Source organism: Coturnix japonica, chromosome 1 (assembly GCF_001577835.2).
Source record: "Coturnix japonica isolate 7356 chromosome 1, Coturnix japonica 2.1, whole genome shotgun sequence".
Lineage (NCBI taxonomy): Eukaryota > Metazoa > Chordata > Aves > Galliformes > Phasianidae > Coturnix > Coturnix japonica.
The window spans coordinates 172,239,346-172,258,469 of NC_029516.1; the positions used below are offsets into that span (position 1 = coordinate 172,239,346).

Below are 19,124 nucleotides of genomic sequence, written 5' to 3' on the forward strand. Positions count from 1 at the left end.
TTCTAGAGTGAGGGAATGCAGAGATTCAAATCAATAGGAAGGGTTTTAATGATTGCTTTTCATTAACTACAGTGGAACTAATAAATGAAGCTCCTTGTTCTGTTTAACACAAAGAATTATACAGAGATAGCGATGATTGTTAAGGTAGCCATTCTTAAAATATCAACATAGGGAGTATATTACCAGACATGCTCCACAGACTTACCACCTTAGACTGTAATCGTACTGCATCTTTTAAGTTGAAAATCTGACTCATCACAAGAACAGTTGCAAATAACAGTAGAAGACTCCAATAAAAGATGCATGTTCCCATGAGACAGCAATGCAGTACAGTCTGGGGTTACTGGGTCTGTTGAGTTCCTAAAAATGACATTACATTTTTGGGACACTATTCCATTGCTGCCACTGTGATTTATGAAGTCTTTTCCTCCTTGGTGCAGATCAAGACAATACACTGCCCAGAGAGCTGTGGTGTCCCATCCTTGGAGCACCCAAAGCCAGACTGGATGGGGCCCTGGGCAACTTGAGCTGGTGGGGGGCAACCAGCCCATGGCAGGTGTTGGAGCTCACTGGTCATTGAGGGCCCCTCCAACCTAAGCCATTCTGTGATTCTATGGTTCTTTGATTGTTTGATTGCTAGGCTTGAGATGTCCCACTTCTATCCAAGCACCTTCATGGGGTCTGACTGGAGTGTTCAGTCCATGCCACTTGCTGTGAGCAGACCCATAAGAAGAGGTGAAATGAGAGGACATCCTGTCTGCCACATGGCTGATGTCTTTCAGACACTAGTGACGTCTTTTAGATCAGAGATTTCACAAAGCACGCTAGTTAGGAAGGTGATGTTAACAACACATCCCATTTGCATTCCTGTATGGCCTATGCAGGAAAGGCAGCAAAGTGAAGATGATTGAATCCATATGCAGTGTCTTTCCCAAGCTTCAGAGATGCAGCTTAGCTATCCTTTAGAGAGAACAGCAGTGCGGATCACCTAATGGATACAAATAAGTGAATGCCTCATGACAGCTAGCCTTTGAGTGAATTTATTATTGAATTACACTCCAGCTTTTTAAGAACAAGCTGAGCTGACAAGCTCTCTCACCACTGCAGAGGAAAAATAAAGACAATGATAAATTACCCATATGGATAAAGGTAAAGACCTTATCTCCTCCAAAATACCAGCAATTATATATTATTCATGTTTGGGAAGAAAAAAATAATCATTGCCCATATTGAAATGAGTGTTTATGATGATAAAGCAAGGAGCTAAATTAAATTCTAAATGCACAGAATGTCTTTTCACATCATTTTGATGAACAGATAACAAGTGCTCTTCTGCTACTTGATCGTTTGGGTATCGATTTTGAAACCACTTACTCTTGCTGTTTGCTTTTTGTTTTTAAGCCATTCTTAGTTGTCCATCACCATAAGGAGCAGCACAAGATGTGGTGGTGTCAAGTTGTTGACTTTCAAGTAGGACACATGATATCTTTGTTCTCTCTTGAGGGGCAGTGTCAGAAAGTGGCAAGAACAGTCTGAAGTCCTGAGCATGGAGTTCTTTATGCTGAGTGTCGGCACAGGATTAAATTATCTCAGAAAACCATACACAGAAATGATGTTTTTTGTAAAATATATTTGCACATATATATATATATATATGGATATATATATATATATCAGGTGATTTTTAAAGAAAATGTAGTTTGTACCCCTTATTTTTGGCGTGTTTTGTGCGTATGTACTCGCTGGCAGATGTATTACGGGGAAATGGTTTTAAGTTACAGGGAAATGGTTTTAAGTTAAAAGAGGGAAGATTTAGGTTGGATGTTAGGGGGAAGTTCTTTACTAGGAGAGTGGTTAGGTCCTGGAACAGGCTGCCCAGGGAGGTTGTGGATGCCTCATCCTTGGAGGTGTTCAAGACCAGGTTGGACGGGGCCCTGGGCAACCTGATCTAGTAAATGTGTATGTTTGGTGGCCCTGCTAGGCAGGGGGGTTGGAACTATATGATCCTTGAGGTACCTTCCAACCCAGGTCATTCTGTGATTCTGTGATTCTGTGGTTCTGTGATTCTGTGATTCTGTATTAACCCATCTCAATTAAATGGGCATCTAGAAGTAGCCAGCTGAGTTATGAAGAGAGCAGGATCTGATATCAGCTGCAAGAACAGCCTCTTATTGCCCTTGGATCAGTAGTTTAAATAGAAAACTAGTCAGTTTCTGGGCAAAATGAAGTTTGCACATTCCCTCCACCTCCTTGTGCCTCCAGGCAGATAATGCACCTTACTGACCCCACAGGAGGGGCAGTGAGCGTTCAAGGCAGGGGATGGTACCTACACTCCTTTACCTGGCTGTGAGAATTGGGTCCTATTTTTCTGTATTTTAAACCATACTAACACAGCACCTCTTCAAATCATCTCAGCTTCACTGTCTTCCAAGGGCATCCTTCTACTTTTGTTTCTTTCTGCATAAATGAACTACTTATAAGCAACAAATCAGAGCTTTTTGAAATATAGAATAATGAGGAATTTTCAAAGACATGGCAGATATTATTTTAGAAATTATCTCCCTTGCATGCAGGAAAGTATGCTTTTAAAACTTATAATTTTTTTTTTTTTTGAGTATACAGGGTATATATATGTGTGTGTGTGTGTCTTTTCAATGTTTGCCTTTCTCTTTTCATTTCAAATTATAGACCATGGCATTATTGCAGCTCGCAGTAATTTTGAGTTGAACGTGACATTATTTCCATATAATGAATTAATGCATAGTATGCAGCTACCTACTTCCATTTTATGGCATTTTTACCCCCAGGATTCTATGAAAGAAAAGTTCCTACCATTTTTTTATGTTTCTTCTCGTAACGTAGCACTATCATAATGCCATTATATTCCCCTTTTCACAGGTGGCAGTGAAAGGAAATTCTATGTGCAGTCATTAGAGAAGCTGAGATTCAATTTTTAACAAATACTAGAAATTATTGAGTATTCATTACCAAGCGCTCTTACACTGGATTTTCTAGGAACTTCTACAAGAAAAAGTCATACTTGATAAATTATGAATTCATCTTTTCTCTGTTAGTATACATTAAACTATTGATTTCTCCTCTCAGTGGGGAAAGAAATGCTCAAAACTGGAAGGATATTTTGAAAAATACTGGCATTATATGAAGGATAAAATAGCATTCCATGTATATAACCAACAAAACAGATTGGAAATGGAAAATGTGAAGGGAAGAAGCAGAGATAAGGGCAGACCCAACTGGCACACTTAATTTGAGCGTCCTGGCCTTTGACATGCAGATGGAGTCTCATGTCCATCCTATGTCCATCACATTGGGAGACCAACATGGATGACCTGTGTCTGGAGCCTGTGGGACCTTGAAGCTCTTGTAATGTCAGTGGACCTGGGAACTTTTGGGGTGTGCAGCAAACAAAGCTCGAGCCTTCAAAATTCCCTAGCAGAAAAGCAAAACTTACTTAATGAGTTCAGTACCTCCAGAATTATGAACATGCTGTTGTGCACATTTGGCTTTTGGAGTCTGAACAATGCTATAGGTGCTGATGTATTTTCTTGTATCTGGCACGTAGATATTTGATTAATATTTATTCAGTATTCAAGATACAGTCCCTGGAAACAAGCAGCCCATACACCCATTGTTTTATATTGCTCCTTAATAGACATGACTGGCGTGATAGCCCTGAGCTGAGTCAGTAGCTCTGTTCAGTTTAATAACTTCACTAGAAACATTGCATCCTGTTCAATGGAATGATTTGATTATTTCATTATGTCTCCTCCAAAGAAAATATAAACTCGTGGCTGTAATGATTCTCACGTGGCACTTAGACCCATTTATCCTTCAAAAAGTTGGAGCTTCCTGCCCCAAGCTCCTTGCTGCCTTGCTTCTGCACAAGTTTGGTAATCCATGTGCAAACAGGACCGCTGGGGCACCCTCAGCCTCCTCAGCACAAAATCTGTTTTCCTGCCTCAAGCTGCTCAGGGCAAGCTGATCCCATTGGCTTTGCACTGCTGGGGTGATGCTCTGCCACGCCAGATCAGCGCTGGGCAGCAGCCTGGAGCTGTTGGATATGAACAGCTGAGTCCTACTGAGGTTGTCAACCATTTCCATTCGTCAGGAAAAGTGTGTCCTTTGAGCGTGACATTTGCTTGTTAGATTGGTTTTAAAGCCACAATCATAAAATCTTTTCTATTTTATAGTATCATATTTTTTTTCCTCCTAATTCCTTTGGATCACCACAAAGCAATCAGAAGGGCTACGTGTAGTTAAAGAGCTTTCCCCGTGTCATCAAAACCAGAGCTCATCTTATTATTAACGTGGCAATAATGTATTTCTTCTGTCCTGTTCAGTTTTGCTTTCACGGTGCCTTCAATTCAATGGGAGGAATGGCATTTATTTTGTGTTTTCTGCAGAGCTGAATAGGTGGCCATAGCTTAAAACATAAATACCAGCCATAAAATAACACAGAAATAGCAAGATCCGCAGACTTTTTTTTTATTGTTGATGACTTGACACAAATACATTATTCATCTCTGGCAGTTATTGCACTATAAAGTCTTTACCTCTCATAGAAATAATGATTATAGGATCACCTCTAGAAAAAAATATGAAATGAGCATAATTCAGCATTATGTGCAAAAATTATCTCGTGAGCTGCTGAACCTGACATGGATTTTACAGGTCTAACAAAATGAGAGCATGGTTCTGTTTCCTTGCAGGGCTGTGTTTCTTTGGTCGTACTGAAGTGAAGGAAAGAATCATCAGCTTTTAAAGCACTTCTTAGCCAACCACGCTGTGAATAAAGGGATTTTGCACTGAAACTTTGCAGTGAAGCACAGACCAACTTTATAGGCCTTGTATTTCCTATAAATCACTTTTCTAAGATACTTTCACTTCCACATTGTAGTTGGAGCTGGTCTAATAATTTCAAAGACCAGTGTCAATGCCTTTTCCTCTTCATTTCCTCCTGGCTGGACATCTTTCCTGCATCTTTTATCCTCCCACCTTTCCATTACACTTCAACTGAAAAAATCTGGGGATGCAGAACTAGTGGGTCAATGAGGCACAGAGACCCAAGGTATTTTGGATGGCACAAATGTCATTTCTGTCCAGCAGTGACCACATTGCTTGGCTGACTGGAGAGTCAGACCCTGCCTTCATCTTCCCCTTTCCATCCCTTGAGGAGTAAGGCACACATCAAGTGTGGCAATAAGGCTGAAATACTGTGAGAAGTTTTCAAACCCGTGAAGACCTGTGCCTTTAGAGACTGAGCCATTAGGGAGCTGTTTTGAGAGCAATGATCATTTAACTGTGTTTTCTGGAAGGGATGTTCTTTTCCCTTTGGATCGTCTAGAACTGTCAGTCACCAGTATTGCCAGCTAACATGGCTCCACAGATTTCTAGGAGCCAATTATTGACAAGGCAGAGCAGAGGCAGATGCACACAGTGAGGAGATGGATAAACTGGCAGTCATGGAACCAAGCACAGTCAGGGGTACATAACAAATCAGATGAAGAAGATCCATTGTTTTTTGATATTACCAGATTAAACTTCATCTAATGAGACAAAGATGATCAAATCCATTTCTGAAAGTGTTACTGTAAATTGATTAAATGAGTGCTTTCCTCCAGTATTTGGAATACCGCCTTCATTAACCATGGTCATATAAACCTTACATGCTTTTTTCTCCTGCCCTTCTTCAGGCAATTTAAGCAATGTGTTTTCATTGGAGCATTTTGTTCAGCTGTCTGTACTGTTTGTTTTGTAGAATATCAGAGAGTGCTGATGGACTCTTGAAAAAGGTTAACAATTAAAGTCCTTACGCACATAAGAAGCCATCAACATCTCCTAGCCCTTCAGTGTCAGGACCTCATAAAGAGCTTCATTGAGCTGGTTGAACAAACAGAGCAGATCCTCTATCTTGCTGCAAACGACGTAACATTGACTTTCTTTTACTGAGCCTGGTCAGAGCTCTCCTAAACTTTGCTCTTCATCATACAGTGTTTTTCTCCCAGGTCTCCCGGGCTTCTCAGAAGGTTGAATGACAAGATCTGCTGCAAACCACATCTGCCAGAGCAACTTTAGCAGATCCCTTGTTGGGACTTGGTTGAATATCAACACATTCAGTCTCATGTCAGACTGACAGGTACATTCCGGTGCTCTCCTTATTGGCAAGGTTCTCTGCTGAGTCTAATTCATTATTTCAATCCTCACTGCCCTACATGTGACATAGCCTTTCAGAAACACACTTGTGTTACCCGTGGGGATGATGGAGTCTTTCTGGATGGCTACTTCTCAATTTAATTTTTTTTTTTTTTCATTTGAGCATACCTTTCTTCTCTAACAACAACAAAAATACCTTTCATCAGGACCTTTTCTATTCTTTCTTCTAACCTTAGCTCCCAAAATCAGAAGACTTCTAGATCAGCAGAGGAGCTGTCAATTTAAGCTTTTCCTACAGCTAAACTGGAGAACCTGGAAAGGAATTAGTTCAGACCAAGAAAAGCCTATCAAGAGATGCTTTGGTACAGTTAAGGAACAAGTGGGCAGAGCTTTCTTTCCAGACACAGCTTCTTATTGCAGACAGCTTTTGACAGGGTTACTGCCACAAGCAATAAACTTGAAGATCTGTATGTTCTGCAGTTTTCTTCTTTTCCTCTTCTGTCAGCTCAGACATTCTCTGTGTGGCCATGTGTTTGATTTTGATGCCCTTTAGCTTTTATCTGGCATCCTACCAGCTTTTCTGTCTGTCCAGGACCAGACAGCTCTGAAGTTGTTTGACATGAGACAGGTGCATTTAACCCAACATGGCCAAGGTATATTTTGCTGCATCCTGTGTTCTTATCAAACAAAAGAGTAACAATAGCTAAAGCCACCAGATTGTGTTTCTAACAAACAACTGCAATAATCTATATTTATTGGGAACATTTCCCAGAATGTCACAGATGAAGTACCTTGAGACTGTTAAAATCCCTAGGCAAGCAAATAGCAGATTGCTACAATTATCCTTTCCATGTCCCCAGAAGGAGATGTACCTCAGTACTGATTTTGCAGGTGGAGTACTAGAACACATACAGACAATCTGATGTGTCCTGCGTTGCACAGGTCTGTAAAAGAAATAGAGCTAAGACTGACTAATTTCAACAGTAAGGCTGTTACAAGCAAGGGTGCTGAGGCCCTGGCACCACTGCCCAGTGAGCTGTGGGTGCCCCATCCCTGGAGGTGCGCAAGGCCAGGCTGGGTGGGTCCTGGGCATCCTGAACTTGTTGGGGGCCAACCAGCCCAAGGCAGGGGTTGGAACTGGGTGGGTCCCTTCCAAATCATGGTTATTCTATGATTCTATCATTCTAAGAAGTAACTTCCTAGATTTTCACTCCATAGTGCTCTACTGAAGGTTCATCTCAACGCGTCTATCCCAGTAAATATGAAGTGGTGGAAAAGATCAAAGAGATGAAAAGATTTATGGCAGCAAATTAAAATCCTTACTATGAGTAACTTGGCTGAAGCTGGCTAAGTCGTGATAACTATCTCCATACATCATTGAGGAAGAAGGCACAGTGAGTTCTGGAGGAAATATTTTGAGGCTCTACGGAAATTGATTGGGGTAAGATTTCCCCTTGGCACCTATTCTCAGTCAAGGAAAGAATATACATTTCTTCCAGCAAAAAAAAAAAAAAAAAAAGAAAAAGAAAAAAAAAGATATAAAATGTGTAGAATTTTCTTTCCACAATGAAAAAATGTTCAGCAAAAGCAGTATTTTTGTCTATTTCACAGTGCCAAGCGCAGTGTCAGCAGAAAACATCTATGAATAAGGAGTGTTGGAAGGGCCAGCCTCTAAGTTATGAGACATTGGGTCAGAGTCAGTATTAAAGACAAATCTTTAATAAGAATCTGTGAAATGGCTTTCGGGGATTTACTTTTCTGGCTTCTGTTCTAAAACTCTTCAGGTCTGCTCAGATTTTGTAGAAAAGTGAAGCAGCCTATTGAACTTTCCTCATATCTTACCATTGGGAATGTAAAGGTATCATTGCATCTCTGTCTACTTTCCTTCTGTGTCCCAGCTCTCACCAGGAAGGCTTAACTTTTCTAAGTTTTAAAGAAGGACTTCAATCCTGCTCTTCAGAAAGCAGTGGTATAAAGTTGTATGGTACACCACCTGAAATAGCAAATTGACAACGTCTTGGGGTTTCTGAGAAGTTTTTATCGACAAATTAAAATAAATAGGGAAGGTATGATTTAAAAACAGATGGAGTAGTGTTCATTGTAAAACAAGAATCCGTATGGCCTGATATGAAAGTACTGAAAGAAACAAGCAAACAAAAATGAGACAAATGAAAACCAGAGGCAGTAGATAGAAACTTTTAGTATTTCAATGGGAAGCCAAGGTTCCAGCTACAAGAAATTTAATTTTGCTCAACTGTAGAAAGCACTCTGAACTGGCAGGCCTAAACGGATGGAATAAATCTCTTCTATTAACATGAGAGATAATTTTATGTAAATATATCGGGAGACCTAGCAGAGCTGAGCGTCTTAGCAGTACCACTTAACTTGTTTGTAGCGTAATTGCATTTAGACCAAGGTCTTCTGAAGGAAATGGCTGACTAAATTAGCATTAACCAGGTTCCTGGGGGGCTTGGCGCGTTGTGGGTAGTCGATCTTGCCTCCAGAAAGGACACGTTGACACTAGAGAAGCCAGCTGCTTCCCACGCATTGTGTTCACTACTTTTCCCAAGCGGGGCAAATTCTATCACCTAGGGAAGGAGGAGAGTTGAGAATCTAATCATGCTTTGGTTTTCTTCCAGTTCCCATCCCTCCTGCCTTTAAGTGAATTCAGATTTGTGCTTATTGCTCCAGCTTTCTTTTTTATCACTGTGGTTTGGGAAGGACATCCCCTTTGTGGGAACATCTTCCCCTATAGCACGTAAGTAAAGCTGTTGTTGTAGTCCTCTAGAGGACTGGTGGATGCAGCTGCTTCTCTGAGAAGAGATGTTAACCTCATCCTACTTAGTGAGCGCACAGATGTGCTGCGAAGCATTGGCTGGAATGGGAATCCCGTCTCTTGCTGGAAGGTGGGAGTTCAAATTCATTTGTTAAAGCTGCAAAGTTCAGTGCTTGTCCACACTGTGCTGATCGCTGTTACTGAAGAAATAGTTATCTGTGATATGTAATAGACCAGATGCTGGCTGATATAAAGCACAACCCCCACTAACAGAAGCTGAGGATATAGGCTAATGCTTTTGCAGTATTACTTGCATGTTTGAACTGCTTGGACATGTTTTATGTATGACAGCAGGAGAGTCACCAGCAACATTTTGTGTGTTTTCCTTTCCCTGCTTTTAACTCTTGGATGGAAGGAACAATAAATGGAAGGGTTCTTCCTGGGTTTGCAAAAATACGTGAAGTTGTGTTAGAGCCTTCAGTGAGAAAGGAAATAGAAATACAAAGAATAGTATTAACTACAAGCTGGGTTCAAGTCTTTTCCTTCACGACTCCTACTGATGTTATATCAGAGAAAACTCAGTGACAGAAAAATCACTTCTATTATCTCATTTTCCTGTGTTCTATTCCAAAACTGTCTAGGAAACAAGGCACAATTCACATTGCTGGCACATTCTGGTAACGCTTCGAGAATTTCTGTTAATATTTGAGCTCTCCATTTACATCAGTAGGAGTTTTAAGACTCCCTGAAAAATAGTCTGTTTGCTGTGCTGTGGAAAATACAACTAACACGGCATTTACTTAATGGAAATTATATGTTATCTCCTTGCATTATACAGTATCAGATTTTTAGATGGACTCAAGGAAAATAACTTGATCCTTCAAGTGTTTATGAAAGCAGCTTTACAAAACATTGCAGGTATCATCCTTTGCCTGAATGAAGAAGTAAACTGGCATTTCTCAGCTCAAGTGAGTAGATAGCAAGTGCAGCTTGGGATGATTTACTCTCGCTGAGATCTGGTCCTGCGCCTGCAGAAACATTACCTTTCAATCCCAGCTCTCCACCAGGACAGCAGTTAGGAAAATCACTCACCGGCTCATGTTAGCAGACTGACACCACTATTTGCTATTGTTTTTCAGAAAAAAATAGTTGCCCTCAACCAAAAATTGGGCTCAGACAGTCTCATAGACGCGTGATGCTTTGTCTCTGCAGGAAGCTCTTCAGGTTGCAGCACGATAATGACTTAGAGGTCTGGAAGCAGACTTTGGAATGAGAACACAGAAAAATCTGTCTTTGGCTTTGCTGCAGATTTTCTGACTGACCTTGGGCAATCGAAATGCACTCTGCTTTATTTCCTCTCTTTGTAAAATATCTGTCGTGCAGGATTAATCAATATTTGTAAAGATCCTTGCAATATATAGATAAAAGAGCATAGAGTAATCGGAACATACGTAGCCTATAAAATATTGCAAGCTACCAAACTTGGAAAGAAAAAAGGTAGGAAGGAAAATCCTGTCTTGTTAGAGTTCTCAGTTCCTCAAGCATTGTTGTAAGGAACCTTTGTGAACCTAGAAAATGATCTGTCATGTTTTTCACCACTGGTAACTGAAGGGTCTTTGTGGAATCTGTAAGAAACAAGCCATCAAGTCTATTGTGCTTCTTATTCCCGAGAGTTTTTGTGCCATAAATGTATCTGTTCATGACTTACTGTGATCCTGTTTGCTTTGATTACAACCTGTTTTGCCCTCAGTTAGGGCAGTATTGTCAAGATACTGGCGCTTGGTTAGAGCAAATTCCAGTGTGACATTGTGAACCCTACAGAAGCTCATGGTTATATGCTACAGCAGTTGTATTTTTCATGGAAAGGTCAAAAGTGAACCTCCATTCTGATATCAAATATCCTTATGCAACTCCTGAGAAAGATTTTCTGGAGCAGCAGGCCACCTTCAAGGCAGATTGCTTGGCCCTATGCTTCCAAGCCTCAGTAAGTGTACGTGTTGTCTAACTGACAGAAATTCCTAGCCACAGAAGTAGAGAAAAATGCCCCCACTTGTCAAAAGAATGACCATTCCTTATCATTTCTCTCCTTCCTCCAGACATGCATGCGTGATTCGAGGCCAGGTGATGACAGTGGATGGAACCCCCCTGGTTGGAGTCAACATCAGTTTTGTCAACAATCCTCTTTTTGGATACACGATCAGCAGACAAGATGGCAGGTAGGATATCTTTATAGGATTTGCAGTGTTCAAGCTATGATTAAGCATTTAATACAGCCAACACTAAAGAAAAACTTCAAAGGGCACACTTGTTGTTGATGCATTTTGAAGATGTTGATGCAGTTTTGTTGTTGTTTGTTGTTTAGTCTTATTTTTTATTACTATTAACTTTGTGATATAGACTAGAATCATTAACCAGCAATTAGGAAATGCACTGCACATGCATGTAAAGAAAAGATGTCTCCTGCAGTTCTATTCCTACTAATTCATGTTAAAATAATTAGGAAGAAGTCATTAAGATTTCAGTTGTGTTACAGGCAAGTGCTTAATATTTGAGCAATCACACTCAACCAAAACAAAACCGTTGCAAATTGGGAAAGTCTTTCATCTTATCTTTTGTCTGTCAGTGCTAATTGGCTCCCTTTCTTTAAAGAATAAACATGAAACATAAGGGGTTCCAGCTGCACGTGCTCCATGTATTGACTGCTAACCACTAGAACTTGGGAGAGGATTTATAGATTTTAGCACCCTCCAATCCACCACTTTCATTAAAGGTTTGTCTTGGCAAGAGAAGCTGGTAGAATTGTGGTGAAAGTGAGGAACATGTGCAAGCAACATGTGCTGAATGCTGCCTTGTTCTTGCTTTGGGTTTTGCACCTACTCCAACAGTAATTGTGACTAAGTTGTCTTATTGATGCTCCACATTTTGGATGATGTGACAGTAATGTCTCAATGGTAAAGAGTGAAAACCCAGTGCTCTCCTTCAGAACACACCTTTGGAACTGGTGCCTGTGTATTTCATGTAGCGTAGGCACGCAAAAGGGAAAAGGTCTTGCTCATTCATGCTAAGAATATCTCTGTCATACTCGGCGAACGTACTTTGCGTGAGAGTGAGATTGAAACTGCACTCTCAGCATCAAACTGCTCCAGACGTATATATGCCTTCAAAGTTTGTGGGCAGTAATACCTTCCAGAGCCTTTTTCCATCTGCTTGGTTCCTTGCCCTGGATAACACACAATTTCTATGTGCAGTATTTCCCTGAGATTTCGAGGACGTTAAGGAAGGGACTGTCTCTTTACTTTGAGAGGGGACCTTGCTTTTAAGCACATCTCTAGTCAGAAAACATAACAGGGCAAGAGACAGGGATCAGATGTCACAGACCAGGCAGTCTGAGATCAGGTGGGGCTCATCGCGGAGCCAGGATTTCAGTCTGTGGCTGCAAGCGTGTGGCCTAGCTCAGACAGTGTGATGTCAGCTCTTCCCAGCTCATTTCCTTCACCTTCCCCTCAGATCAATCTGCTTTTGCAGAAACCCTGTGCATATGACAAATGTTCCACAAACCATCCAGCTGCAAAACTGCATCTCTTGGATCATAAAAATACCTTCCAAAATTGTCAGGGAGATATTTTCTCAGATGGAAAGGCACAGCAGTGCATCTGCGTACTCTGGAGGTAGTAAATAGGCAGGTCAACAGACTGTTCAGCCTGGAGAGGAGAAGACTTATTGGGGATATTATCAGTGTGTTATAAATAAAAGGATGGGAGTCAAGTGAATGGAGCCAGGCTCTTTACAGCAATGCCCAGCAGCAGAACAAGGGACACTGGGCACAGACTGAAACACAGCACCTTCTATATGAACACAAGGAGAAATTTCTTTGAGAGTGGCAGAGGCTGGAACAGGCTGCCCTGAGAGTCTGTGGAGTCTCCTTCTCTGAAGATATTCAGAATCTGCCTGGATGCTTTCCTGTGTAACCTGCTCCAGGGAACTTGCTTTAGCAGAGGTTGGACTGGGCGATCTCCAGAGGCCCCTTCCAACACCTGCAATTCTACATAACTATGATTCTGAATGCAATGGCTTCCTTGATAGCGAGGTCTTCTAAAACTTTCCTTGGAATCCTCGAGAGCATTCAGACTAAAATTATCAGGACAGCACATAGTGTTAGACATCCTTTATTTCTACTCTTAGTCTTGTTCCCAATTTAGCAGGTAGTGTGAGATGTGTCTCTGAGCCTTGCTGGGCCAGCCAACCAGCCTGTAAAACAGAGATAACATTTACTTGCCTTCCTTACTGGTTACAACATCATTTATTAAATACTATTTGTTAAGCATTTTCAAAATCAAATAGAGAATTATTGCTATTACTGTTTCTATTATGTATTTTGATGGCTTTCAGAATGCTTTCTAAATAGAGCTCTCTTCTCATCAGCTTTTCCACAGTGCAGTTTTCACGTGATTGAGTCACTGTGTTTTAAGAAGTTGAAGTTTTTAAGCAAAATGTATTTTCCCCTGAACTCCAGCAACAGGCTGCATGCATTGCCAATCCAAGGCACTGCACATTGGTATAGGACCATTCAGCCCATCTGTGTTTGTCATTCTTGTTTGGAGAAAATCTCCCCTGGCACAACTTGAGGTCATTCACTCCTGGTTTACATCCCTGTCACTGAGTCCTGAAACTCTTAGCATCGAGTGACATGAGCTGTAACCACGTGGTTATTACAGAGATGGTCTCTAACAGTGAAAATCTGATTCTACTTCAGTCCCATTTCTTAGTCTGTTCATGAAGTCATTTCTGCTCCTCCTAGCTCAGCTCTCTGATAACTTCAAGGCTTACATGTGTTTTTAGACTAATTATTGTGACTCTGACGTTTTTCAGATAACAAGGCATGAAGATAAAATGCCATCTCCAAACCACTCTGTTGTATTCATGATTCCTCTGTAATGCAGACTGTGAGAACAAAGTTTCAGCACTGGATTATAAGCCATACTTTCAAATAGAACCTTAAATTTGATCAAATTTATAGCTTGTAAAGTCTACGAATCACATGGTTGTTGGCATGGAGCTAATAAAATGACAGGGAAGATTTCAGCATGACTTTCACAGAATCAGAATCACAGAATGACCCGGGTTGGAAGGGGCCTCAAGGATCATGTAGTTCCAACACCCCTGCCTAGCAGGGCCACCAAACATATGCGACTTTGTCAATTGACTTTGCCAATGTCACGTTCAGCAACTCTGTTTGTGGCTCTCATAGAACGTCCAAGCGCATAGGCCTTCCAGAGCAGAGATGAGAAAGAGCTACAGTTTTCTGTGCTTTGGGGTTGGGATTTTTTGTGAGCCTGTTTTGGAGGCAAATAGAGAATTTCAGCCTTTATCCTTCCTCTCCAGAGCCTTTTAAGGAAAATGGAACAATATGACTGTACAATAAGAGTTTTTTTAGAGTGATGAAAAAAAGACATCAGAGATCAGGAACAAAACCAGAATCAAAAGCATCTCATTCTTTTGATCCCAAGACAGCTTTATTTCCTGGTAAATTTAATTTCAGTAAGGGAAGCCAGGACGAGGGTGTTTTCAGTTTAGGTTTTTCTGTTTGGTTTTAGCTATAGATCTTGTTCAGTCCATCAGGGGAACTTCAGAGCTGCACCCGGTGACTCTGGGAAGAACAGCTCACGAGAAACAGTCCTGCGTTCTCTGCATCTCCGTGTTTTCACAGCTGCTGGAGCTAACATGGAGGCAGCACTTCACCTTCTGAATGCTGTTTCACGGATGCAAGGAGGCAAGGCTGTTTCCCTTTACCAGAGTTACCATCCCTGACCAAGGCTTGGTTAGAGCCAAGAATCACTCACAAAGAAGCAAAATGGAGGTGTTTCCAAATAAAAACACTTTCCCACTTGCATAAAAGCGTGGGCACCATTTGTAATGTTTGTTTCTTCCCTCCCTTTGCCCCTTTTAGTGCCCAGATTCACCCAGCAAGAGTTTCACCCTCATAGCTGAAGGGCTTGCCAGATGCTAACTGACTGTTAAAAACGCTTTCATCAAAGTAGAAATACTGCACAGCTTTGCTGGCAAGGAGCTGCAAGTTTCTCGTTAGGCTCTACAATCCAAGCTCTGTCAGGCTGGGAAGCGGATGTCCCCACTTGAGTGGTAGAATAAACATGTCTTCAGGTTTCCAAAAAGCTTTCCACTCCCTCCTATGGACTCAATTTAATATACTTTCCTGAATAACTTTGTCTTTTCATATCCGTGTTTACTAAGTGGCACCTCAATCTATTGTCTATCAGGAAAAAAATGGACAACGCACCCTTTATTGCTACTCTGGGGTTTTTGCAGCAGACCCAAAAGCTTGATGATTAATTAAAAATCATAATTTTTGGGACTTTTTTCACCTACTTTAACTCCTTGTAATTACGAGGTGCTGGATTTGGGCTGTCAGAGTGCTTATGGACCTGCTTCTTATGCACAAAAAAGTGCATCAGCACACAGCTCTGAAGCACTTGAGCAGCTCCACTGAAGCTGGGGAGCCCTCCCTGAACTTGTAGACCATCAGACAACAGCACCAAGCACCTCAAGTAGGAAGGAGGGAAGAGAAAACTAGAAAACCTTCTGTGCCTGAATTACATAACTGAGGAGAATAAACAACAATAAAAAACAACCAAAGAAGCAAAACCAGAAGGTCTTCAAATCATGCTGACATCCTTTCTTTTCTCAGTTTGAGTACTTCCTCTTCCTCTTGTTTGAGTACACACATAATAGATATATCCTGTGGTGCTCCACTAAATCGCCCTCTGACAGGGCATGAATTTTAAATATAGCACAAAGGAAACAGAAAACAACTCAAAAACTCCATCCTACCATCTTTACATCAAGGGGAAGAATATTTCCCTTGCTGAGATAACATCCTTTCAGACAGTTCTGGCGGGCTGTCTGCTCACCCAACATAATGCTCTCCAGCACTAACTCAAACAGAAAACCACTTAGCTGGGGGTAGCAGAGGATGAAGTTGCAGACTGTAATTGGACCACAGGCACTGGCTTATCTACTCTGCCTTAAACGATTAAGAGTCAAAAAGGATATGTGTATGAGTGCTGAGTACTGGGCACGGGGACAGCTTTCTGGTCTCTGTTTCTTCCTTGTGCCTAGTACAGCGCAGTCCATGACTGGGTTCCACATGTTCCCTGGGTTGCATTAGGTATTAGTCAGGTCAGCACTGGATGCCAAGACAGTTTATATGCTGGCATGTCAGAGAAACTTCTTTCCAAGTAGTTTATTTCATTGTGCAAATGAATCCAATCTGCGACTATAGCTGACAAATACTCCAAGAAAAAGGCAAATTAGTATATATGGTCAAATAACTCTAGAAAACCGATAACAAAGATAAACATTTGTCTGAAAAAAAAGGGATAGGGATGTTTTTATTCACAAGGGAACAACACACAAAGTAGCCAAGTTAGTTGTCTTGCCTCTGCCATTTGCTCTTACCCAACAAAAGCTTCTTCAAGCTGTAAATTCTGTATTTGTAGAATATAGATGATGGTGTTTCTGTGGCCAAGAAGGACGATTGTTTTTTTCCTTCAAACATGTTTACTTGCAGGATGTTGCTTATGCTAACTTTGCATTCCATCTCTTCCAACAGCTTTGATCTCGTTACCATTGGTGGGATCTCCATTATCCTGCACTTTGAGCGGGCTCCCTTCATCACCCAAGAGCACACGCTGTGGTTGCCGTGGGATCGTTTCTTTGTCATGGAGACCATCGTCATGAGACACGAAGAGAACGAGATCCCGAGCTGTGACCTCAGTAACTTTGCTCGACCCAACCCTGTGGTCTCACCATCTCCACTGACGGCTTTTGCAAGTTCCTGCTCGGAGAAAGGTCCTATCGTTCCCGAAATCCAGGTATGAGCTTGAGAGAACATCATCTAGTTCTTTTCTCAATTTCTTTTGCCTACTGTGAGCACTTTTGCTGAGTGAAAAGTTGGGTTTTTAACTGAATGAACCTTCCTCTGTAAAATACTTGCTGTGTTGAAATGTATGGGTTAGCAGAATTCAAGTTTTCCTCTGTTATTCATGTTATTCCTTGGGTCCTAGATGCCAGTATTCGGTGTATCCTGGGTATTGCTTTTAGTGACAAACAGTAGCCTGCCAAGGTAGAAATAATAACAAGCATAGCAACAAACTGTGTGCTTCCTGCTTGACTCCACTGAGGTTTCAGTAGCGTTAATGAGGAAAGAAGTCACTTCACGTCTCCTAATTGTAGGAACACCAGGTACTGAACCAGGTACTGAATAAATGAAGCTAGTCATCTCATTACCTTTCCCTCTGGACCAAATCCTGTGAACCTTTCTCACACTTATTTCCAATTAGAGTCTCCGAGTTTCTCCCAGCTTAATTACTACATAAGTCCCATGTCTTGCATTGTCCATCAAATTGCAAATTCTTGGTTTGATTTTCACATCTTTTTCTCAGTCCAACAAGAACTCTGAAAAGCAATGTTCAGTGCACCTTCGAAGCAAATATCTGATTCAGTGAAAGTACAATCATGAATTCACTCAACCTCACTGATTATTTGGTGGGATACTTGTTAGATTGTGTTAATTATATCTATTGAACTCAGACATTTTAAAACTCCTCTTCAATAAGGATGCATCTGTCTATTGACTGTGAAAGCAGCCAGGAATGTAGATCATAAGCAATGGTTCAATACAAATTCCTGACTATAAATATGTAGTGCCATTTGAAACATGCTGCAGATTTCATGCATTATCTCCAGCTGCCAATCCACAGTGATTCCCCTATGAGTGTCCTGCATTAGATCTGCTAAACCATGTGAGTGTCACAGATAACTTGGACATCCTGAGTGGCTCTGGACACCTGTAGTTATGGAATCAAATTAAGTGACATTCGTTTTGAGATGAAGGCATCTAAATCAGGTGTTCACCTGCAGTCATCTAGATGTGTGCTAGATGTCCACACTCCCATTAAGCCTGACAGAAATCTAATCAATACTGTCATCAGAGCCTACAGATCAATTACTATGACCATCTTGAAAATATCTGGTTCCCACTGACAATATTGGTTAGATCTCTGCTGTAATCAGTGCTTAGTTGCCTGTCTCTTATACACACACTTGTATGTCAAATGGATTTAGATGCCTTAAACTGAAATTGAATCCCACTCCTAAGTTACCAGGGCAAGACCCTCCTTCAGAAGAGCCCACCTCTGCTTGCTGCCAATGGTGAGATTTGGAAGAACAACTTAGAGGATTCGACTCAATTTAAGGTTCCAGTGTTTGTGTAAGATGAATCCCATAACACATGGTGAATAATACTTTACCCACATACCAAATAATTTATCCAAAATCCATAAAACTGTGTTCATCCTGAAATATTGGCAGCTGAAGGTAACAGAGTTTGTCATATGAGAGAAACTCCCATTACAACAGTGTCTTTACTGTACTTCAGTTCATTAATGGATCACTTTTTGTTCTTGTTCTGGGTATACATACATTATAAAATAACTTAGCTGTAAGTTTCTGCAGCTGCATTTTATAATGCACACTCCCCAGTAGAAAAATGTTAAGTATAATAGAAGAGTGTATTGCTAGAAGGAGTTAATAAGCCAATGCAGGGCTGGGAAAAGGATTCTGACAAGCTAAAGAAGTGGGCTGGCAGGATCTTATGAGATTCAAGAAATAAATGCAGTGCTCTCTACATGGATACATTCAAAAGACTAAGTAATTCATTTTTAATGTGTTTGATTCAGATGTCTCAACACAGATTTGGTGTCATTTAGGGTGCCCTGAAGGGTCAGACCTCCAAGTGTAGTTTCAGAGGGACAAGGATCTCGAAAAGGCTCATGTCAGATCTTTTATCCCCGTGCAGAGGTTTTGGATATCTCAAAGGCACTACATGCCTGTGTTACAGTCCCTGAATCAGGCCCTAAATGCTTTCCTTTCTCAAATTCCTTCTCAACATTGTATTGAATTCATTAAAAAAAAAAAAAAGAAAAAAAGAAAAAAAAAAGAAAAGAAAGAAAAAAAAAGGCCAAATTGTAGCTTGGTCTATTGGCAAAATGAATTTTGGTGCATTCAGAGCATTTTAAAGCTTGTTTTCACCTCCCACCAGTGGCCTACTGGATTATCCTCCCACCCATGCAGGCTTTGTTGCTAGTTTAGTACTGCT

At 41.0% G+C, this 19,124-nt stretch overlaps 1 protein-coding gene across 16 annotated transcripts in view; it reads left to right on the forward strand.

Annotated features, from left to right (window-relative positions):
* The window catches only part of TENM4 (teneurin transmembrane protein 4), a 1,512,248-nt gene that overhangs the window by 1,419,689 nt on the left and 73,435 nt on the right, over positions 1-19,124 (forward strand). For all 16 annotated transcript variants that reach the window (XM_032442260.1, XM_032442267.1, XM_032442273.1 and 13 more), the window contains 2 exons: positions 11,047-11,166; positions 16,578-16,839. In XM_032442260.1, the coding sequence (XP_032298151.1) occupies positions 11,047-11,166; positions 16,578-16,839 (382 nt within the window). The remainder of the gene's footprint in view (positions 1-11,046; positions 11,167-16,577; positions 16,840-19,124) is intronic.